At 33.9% G+C, this 9248-nt stretch overlaps 1 protein-coding gene across 1 annotated transcript in view; it reads right to left on the bottom strand.

Annotated features, from left to right (window-relative positions):
* LOC102019004 overlaps positions 1-9248 on the bottom strand; it is a gene marked incomplete in the record, with an annotated part of 405168 nt that overhangs the window by 383909 nt on the left and 12011 nt on the right. Inside the window, 3 exon segments of the mRNA XM_005414632.2 lie at positions 5384-5466; positions 6143-6378; positions 8618-8745. Of these exon segments, the coding sequence (XP_005414689.2) occupies positions 5384-5466; positions 6143-6378; positions 8618-8745 (447 nt within the window).

The raw sequence follows: 9248 nt of genomic DNA, 5'->3' as shown, positions 1-9248 counted from the left end.
CTGAAAAAAGGCAATCGCACAATGAAATGAATTCAATGGTAAATTCTACCAAACGTTTAAAAAGAACTAACAATCATTCTTCACAAATTATTCAAAAAACTGAAGAGGTGAGAGGATGTTCCAATTGATTCTGTGACAACGGTTTTACTCGGAAGTCAGAACCAAAAGCATTTCAATGGAGAAAACTTACAGTGCAATGTCTCTTAGGAACATATACTAAAACTCCTCAATAAAATACTATCAAAGTAATTCCAACGATGTACAGAAAAGACAATACAGTACTTATAACTGATTTATCCCACTTTTAATATCTAAATATCCTCAAGGTAATGAACCATCTTAAAAGAATATGGGTCAAAATAATATTATCATTTAAAAAGCTACAAAGTATTTGACAAAACACAACACATTTTCATGATAAAATAAATGTTACATACTGGGATAAAATTGAACTTCCTCAATGATGTAAAGATAGCACATGAAAATCCTACAGCGAGCATCGTACTGAGTGTTGAAAGATTAAGTACCTTTCTTCCAGATGAGGAACAGGACAAAATATCCTCTTTTGCCACTTTTATTTGACATTGTACCATTATTTGACATTATTTGTACCACTGACATTGTACCATTGACACTGTACCATTGACATTGTACCATTATTTGACATTATTTGACATTGTACCATTGACATTGTACCATTATTTGACATTATTTGACATTGTACCATTCTAGCTAGGGCAAGTAGGTAAGAAAAATGAATAAAATGAATCCTGAATCAAAAGAAAAAACTACAATGACCTCTATTCACCAATGGGATGATCTTCTATCCCCCCAAATCCACTACAAACTATCAAAATAAATAAATGAGTTCAGCAAGTTTGTAGCATGTAACGTCAAAACACAACAACTGAGTTTATATGCACTAATCATGATCCATTCAGAAATGAAATTAAAAATTCAATTTCATTTAGATGGCCTCAAATAGATTAAAGTACCTATAAATAAACTGAAAAAAGAAATGTAATACTTATGCAATGAAAACCGTAAATATCTATAAAAGAATCTGAAGCACATATAAATAAATGGTAAGGTATTCAACATTTATGGATCATAAGATTTAATATTATGAAAATGGCAGTATTTTCCAGATTTGCAAATTCACACAATTCCTATCACATCTCAATTGGCATTTTTAAAAGAAACTGGCAATTTAAATTTCAACATCATATGGATTTTAAAAGATCCTGAAATACCCAAAAATATTCTTTAACAAATTTGAATGTCTCATATATTTCAAAAATTATTATACAAGTGTAATAAAATACAACATGCTATTGCCTTAAGAATAAATATATAAAATAAAATTGTAAGTCCAAACATCTTTACATCAATGACAAACTGATTTTTGATAATTATGGCTACATTCTGAGAAAACTGGCCACCTGTATGTAAGAGAAAGATTTTAGATTTCTAAATGGCACCACATAAAAAAAACTCAAAGTGGGTATCAGACATAAATATTTGAACTAAGAATTTTAAAGGAAAATAGAGGAACAAAATTGAATGAATTAAGATAGTTTATGTCTACTTAGATATGATACTAAACATTAAGAAACAGATAAAGTGGATTAAACTGAAGTTAAAAACAATCTTTTGTGCTTCATAGGACATAATTACATAAACCAGACCCATAAGGTTAAATATCACAGTATTTTTCTAATACAAGAGACCAAAACTCAAAGAATAAAGAACAAAGTCAGATGATAAGAAAGGTAGAAACAGACTCTCTGGAGTTGGGCAGGCGATCTAAAAGAGACAGGAGAGGGGAAAGGGGAAAAGAGGGGTGATGAAGAGATAATATGTATACATTCCGATTTCCCAAGATGAATGCAATTACTGTGTATCACAAACATACACTAAAAGAAATGGATGAAAATCACACACTGAAGAAAGAGAAGAGATACAGAAAAAGAAAAAATGTTTATAATTCATATATTCAATAAGGCCTTGCTTCTAGAATATAGAAAGAACTCATAATTTGCTAACAAAAACACTCAGCTAAAAATTAGCAAAGGATATTATACACCAATAATGAACTCACCAGCAACAAAATCATAAAAACAATACCACTCACAGTAGCATCAAGAAAAATTAAATACTTAGGAATTAACCAAAGTAGTGAAAGATCTCAACAATGACAACTACAATACTGTGAAAAAAGGAGATTGAAAAGAACATCGAGATATGGAAATATAATCCCTGCTCCTGGAACCAATATTGTGAAAAAGGCCTTACTACTAAAATTGATAGAGTTTAATACAATTCCAATCAAAATGCCAACAGCATTCCTCACAGAACTAGAAAAGACAACCAAAAAATTTATATAGAGCCAAGCATAGTGGAGCACACCTATAACCACAGCACTCAGGAGGCTGAGGCAGGAGGACTGCCATAAGTTTGAGGCCAGTTTGGGCTCTATAGTGAGTTCAATGCCAGGTTGAACTGTATAGTGAGACCCTATTAAGAAAAGAAACAAAACTACTCATACGGAACCAGAAGAAACCCAGAATAGCAAAAGTTACCCCTGGGTCATGTGAACAAAATAGAAGACATCAAAATCCTGGCTTTCAAGTTACATTACAAAGATACAGTGATAAAAGCAGCATGGTATTATCACTAAAACAGATTTGTGGATGAATGGAACAGAACAGATGATGTATACACACACACACATCATATTACAGTGATCTAGGCATGCACATGTTTATAGCAGCACAATTCATAACAGCTAAACCTTTGAAGCTGCCTTTATGTCCATCAACAGATGAATGGACAAAGAAAACGAGGTACCAAGAGGTACTACTTAGGAGTACTACTCTACCATGAAGAAATCATGTCATTTGTCAGAAAGTGGATGCATCCTGAGACCATAATGTTAAGTGAAACAATCAGACACTAAGCTTAAATATCATATGGCTTCCCTTATATACAAAACCCAAAGTATAAATAAATTAAGGAGTAAAATATAAGATGGATAATAGGAAACAAGGAGGTAGATCTTTTGCCAAAAAGTAAGGAGACCAAGAGATTGAGGGACATGAGGATGAGAGGAGCGGAGGGGGATGAAGGAAAGAATTAAGATATGCTATGTTCACATACCAGCTCCCCATGATGGATGTAAGCATTATGTACTGAAAACATCTATTAATAAAGATAAAAACTTAAAAACAGATAAAAAATGATTAGCTAAAGATATTGCAGTAGTTTCCTATTTTTCTCCAATAATTTATTTTAAAATTTAGCTAAAACATCTCAGAATTTTTTCTGCACTTGAGTATGTTAGAAGTCTGACACAGATGTGAATGGCCTAAATTGTAGCTATTTTCAGAACTGTATGTCTTTCTGGAAGACATCTGATTCCTTGGATTGTGGCCTTCCATTTCCATTTTCAAAGCCAGCAAAAGACAATGAAATATCTTTCAGATCACACCATTATAATGGTGATGTTTGTTTTAGCCCCCAGAACAAGGGTCCTTATGATTTTAAGGGCCCTTATGATTCTACTGGGCCCACCTAGACAATACAGGGTAATTTCTGTATTTTAGGATCACCTTATTATCTGTCTTAACTCCAACTGAAACCTGAATTCTCTTTGCCATGAAACATCACACACTCATGAATGTGAGAAATTTACAAAGGGATATTTTTTGGAGGTCATTAAACTGCCTATCACAGATAAGAGAAAATACACAAATGGAGACCAGCATATGAAAGGCATTCATCAGCGTTGGTTATTGAAGAGATGGAAATGAAAATCATAACAGCATGCCAAATTGTTCCCAATAGTGTGACCATTAATATATTTTTTTTACTTTTTTTTTTTTCTGGTACTGGGAATCAAACTCATGACCTTGCGCTTGCTAGGCAGGCGCTTTGCCGCTGAATTAAATTCCCAGCCCCAATCCATTAATAAAAAGTATACTAATAAATATGGTCAAGGGTATGGAGAAATTTTAATGATCATTCATTTTCAGTGGTAATGTAAAATAATACAATCACTTTGGCAGAGCATTAGAGTTTCTCAAAATGTTAAACATAGAGTTTTCATATGACCTCATAATTCCACTCTTAAATATATTTTCACAGTATCAAAATATATCTATAGTAAAGCTTACATATGAATGCTTATAGCATGTTTATCCAGAGTAGCTACAACATGGAAATACCCCTAATGTCACTCAAATGATGAGTGGCTAAAGAAAAGGTGGTATGTCCATATAACCGAATATGACGTGATCACAAAAACAAACGAAATATTGTTACATACTACAATGTAGAACTTTGGAAATAGAATAATAAAATAAGTTAGACATAAAAGGCCACATAAAAATAATATTTAGAGTAAATGTATAGAAGACGGGAAGTCTATAGGGATAAAAAATAGATTATTGATTTTTAGGAGCTAGTGGAGGAGAAGGGGGAACGATTTCTAACGAACATGGGGTTTATTTTTGGATTAATGTGAACACTGTCAAATTAGATAGCGCTCCTGGTTGAACAACTTCCGAGATACATTCATACTATTGAATTGTATACATCAAATGCGTGAATTACATGGCATGGAAATTATAATTCAACCAAGATATAATTTAAAAAACAATAATCTCATCACATGTCTAAATAGTTTCTGGACATCACAGTTCTCTAGTAACCATCACACTTCCTATACTGATACTTTATTGATTCAAAAGTTATTAATCCTGGATGAATCCAGAACAAAGAGAGGTGAAAACTAAAGACTCAGTTCTCACAAATGTTTGAAAAAATAACCATGTTGCTGGAGAAAAGAAAATCAATTTGATAGATTTAAGAGACTTGACCCAATGAAAATCTAGGAAGCAGTTAAAAAGAGGACTGTTTATGTAATATGTTCAGTATCTGTTGGGCCAAGTGTGGTGGTGCACACCTGTAATCCCAGCACTCCGAAAGTTGAGACGGGAGGATTGCTGCAAGTTCAAAGCCAGCTCAGGCAACAAAGTGTGTTCAAGGCCAGCATGAACTGCATAGTGAAACCGTGTCCTGTCTCTAAAAGACCAAAGAAAAAAACTGTTGTTGTTCTATGAAGGCTGATTAAATCTATTCTAACTGACAATGACTCATACTAATTAACCAGCAAGAAATATAAATAGGAGCTACAAGGACACAATAGTTCTTGATTGCAATTAAGAGAAAACAACCATCAATAATTTTATGAGCCACATCATTATCCAGTAGAAAAAAAGATGTTAACAAACTGAGGTAAAATTGAAAGCGCTGGTGTTTGCTACACTTAGAGCAGGGTTCAGCAAAACTCTTTTCCTATAAATGACAAGACAGAAAGTACTCTAGGATTTTTGGTGGGAGTGTCTGTAAATGCAGCTCAGTGGTGGAGCAGCTGCCTGGCATGTGCATAGTCCTGAGGTCAATCTGTAGCACAAAAAGGAAAAAATAATAGACTTTATGGACCACGTAGTCTTTTCACATCTACTCAACTCTGTCATTATAGCATGAAAATAGCTTTAGACAGTAAGTGAACACATTTGTATAGCTGTATTCCAAAAGCACTGTTTACCAAAAGAGGCATCAGGATAGATTTGGTCTGCAGACCTTAGCCTTCCAATGCCTGCTTGGGAGGATATGGGAAAGAGTTGGCTGAGCAGCGGTTATAAGTAAAATAACCCCTGATATGTAGAATTGACCCAGTTCCCAGAGCAATGCCTTGGTATTTTCTTTTTCTGTTTTGTACCAGTCCTATTTTAGCATATTTTACATGCTTCTTAAATCGTATGAGTTTGCGTATATGTCTTAAAATTCTGCATTACTTTAAAAATACCTTTAGAAGCAGTAATTATGTTTTGCACTTATTTAACTTCCCTAGAACTTCAAGTACTTTCCTGGCACCTAACAGGTACTTAACAAATGATCACAGATTATTTACGACTATACATACAAAAGTATTTATAACTAATGCTAGGCCACATAAGCGGTACATTTTATAAGCATCTGTAGAACAAATGTGTTTTTAATACTCTGCACAGCAATTTAGCAGACCTAAAAAGTGTCTGAAGCAATGTGGAAAGAAAATGAAGAAAACTTATCTTACCTGGATACACCCTTCATTGATCTTTCCCCTACTAGGATCAATTTTAAAATGTGCAGTCTTTGGAAAACGGTATGTGACAGGAAGATCTTCAGATTGATTTCGTACAAAGCACATAATGTCTAAATGTTTACCCATGAAACAAGGTAAAAATTTAAAGACTTTGCCTGGATCAAAATGCAGTAAGACAGGAAGCCCTGAACCTGTCAGTGCTAATTCCACTTTCTGAAGCTGATCACCTGGAAAAGCAATAAAATAGCTATTGAACATAAAAGGTGGTTGAGGAAGCCAAAATATAGTTGCTTAATCCGCATACTATCATTTGAAAGACCTAAAGAGAAATTGGTAGCCCATTCAATCTTTTCATTCAAACAGTTACTGAGTATCTTCTCTGTGTGAGGTACCCTCTGGACCTGGGGATATAGCAGAGAAGAAAGGAGACTTTGATCTCACTGACTTTACGTTCTAGCAAGTAGTATCAATGATAAAAAATTAAATGTGTAAATTCATAGCATTTCATAGAAAATGGTCCATATTGGTAAAGGTAAAAGTCACAGGAGACAAAGAAAATACAAGGTCTTTGGGATATTTTATGTGGAGATGGTCTTCTCTTATGGTGAGACATTTGAGAAAAGATACACAGGGAATCTGGAAGAAATTCACATGACCAAACAGGAAAGTATATTCTAGACAGACAGAAAAGCAAGGGCAAAAGATCTAACAAAGAAACTTGCTTAGCATGTTCAAAAAACCCGATGGAACCAAATATGACTAAGGGAGAGTAGTGAATGACTAATGAGAAAGGGTCGGATTTTGGCTACATTTTTGAGGTAGAGTAAGTAAGATTTTCTGAATGATTTTATGGAAGATTGCAAGGTGAAGAGGTAATAAGCAATGACTAAGTGTTTTGTCTTAAGTAAGTGAAATGTTGCAAATATAATTTATTAGGACAGAAAACAGAAATAGGTTGAGGAAAAGCAAGAATTCCATGCAAACATGTCAAGACTGACAGGTCTAGTAGATACCCTAATGGCAATACCAAGTATGACAATATGTTTGCAATCTTAGAGTGAGGACAAAAGAAGGGTTGGAGGTTTAAGGAAAGAAAAGAGGTGTGATATTCATCTGAGACTATGAGAAACTGAATGAATGGGGGAACATAGTAAGAATGTCAAACACCTTAGAGAAACCACAAAGGGCCAGTGGCTACAGATGTAAAATATGTTTTCTTTGGTGTGTGTTTTTTTAGTCCAGGATATCATATGCAGATCCAGAGTAGGCTGAAAGTTAAATATAATAGGATTATAGTTCTTTCCACTTAATCACTATGGGATATGGAACCAAAAATTTAAATTTACATGAAAAAGAGTGACTAAAATAATGGACAATGGAATATAAACTAGGAACAAATATAAATATAGATGTTTTAGACAGCAGAACAACATAGGAACTAAGGACTGTAGACAGTAGTTGGATGAAATCTATTATTCAGAAAGCAACGTAACTGGAAATTTTAAAAAGTTCACATTTCTTCACTGGTGCTTTCCCCTTCCAACTCTAATCTCTAAGTTACCTGTAAGGCAAACTTAGGATTTCCATCTATATTCCAAGCTACATTACCTGTGCTTCTTACAAATATTCTGTCACCTGCAGACAAGAATCAATGTCATAAACCATGACATACACGGCAGCAATAAATTTCTGCCCTAGTAACACAGTTAAATTTTGCTAGATATCACTTGTACTGATTTGCATACTTTGTATCCTCCATTCTTCTATGTGCCTAGGATGAACCTATCCCTTCATGGAATGGTTCATTTTCTGGATTTGATTCCTAAATGGTCTTTCTCCTTGTTTTAACTTTGATCTGTCTTGCTGAAGTGACTCCAATTCTTATTCCACTTTTTTTTTTAATACAACAAACTCAGTATCAGCCGAGAATGTAAAAAGCATAATGCATTTTGATATGTGGCCTGAAAAACATAGGCACTTATCACTATCTTATGACAGCGTTATACACCCTATTTACATGGTAACAGATTATAGTAATAGACATATGAGAGAGAGAAAGAGAGAAAGAGAGAAAGAGAGAGAGAGAGAGAGGGGGGGGGAGAGAAGTATGGAAGAGATGGGATGGGTCAATGGTTTCTATACCAAGCACTAAGAACAAACAGAGGCATACCAATAAAATAAAGCCATTTTTCATTGCCCAAACTCTAAATCCTATTTACCTAATGCTATTTTAAAATGATAAGGTCATATAAATTCTAAACTGGAAAATTATTATGCACAGGATTTCAAGGTTGACTTCATTTTTAAGATGCTACAGATGACATATTAAGATCACTTGAACATGTTTGCATTTCTGTTCAAGCTAATAACATACTTTTAATAAACCGTCCCTACAAATATGAATGTCCAGAATTTTAAACATTTTAATTACTATACGTTTAATTATTTTGTTAACTTCATGCTTACTTTTGATAATTTCAGAGTTATCATCTCTCAAACATCCATCTTTACTTCCCACAGTCTCAAATCTCAAGAAGACGGCATAATCTTGCCTATGTGAAGGGTCAACATCCATTTTACTATCAACTATTAGTCTGTAAAAAAATCACAGTCAATTTTTTACTAGCAGTATATGTTTACTATCCATAATAATTACATTCCTCTTGGGGAACTGGCATATATACATATTGCATCTTAATCACTTCCACTTCTAAAGCAAAAATGACATACTTTATCACTTCTCAAAATAAAATATCAATCCAATCCTTACATCTATGCAAGAAAACAGAAGTTAAGAAATAAAAATGCAACCATTATCTATTTTTCAGAATTACTGGACTGATATAGAACTTGCCAGAAGACCACGGACTATAAAGCTCAAAAATAATGAGTTCCTGCAAACCTTTCCATGACAAGAGTAACTTCAGTATACGAAGTTGTCAGGCTCTGGCTGAAATGCCACTTTCTCTGTAAAGAATTTTCTCTACAGGCAAAATTCATTGTGGGCTAAGGAATCTGATCAATTCTCTGTAGTATTCATACTTCATTTTACCCCTGGGAGTAATTGAACACGTCAGTTAGTATTTATCTCCCCTGG

Source organism: Chinchilla lanigera, unplaced genomic scaffold (assembly GCF_000276665.1).
Source record: "Chinchilla lanigera isolate Chin_1 unplaced genomic scaffold, ChiLan1.0 scaffold00192, whole genome shotgun sequence".
NCBI lineage: Eukaryota > Metazoa > Chordata > Mammalia > Rodentia > Chinchillidae > Chinchilla > Chinchilla lanigera.
Note: the sequence above shows the minus strand (reverse complement) of the source record. Positions and strands in the feature narration are given on the sequence as shown.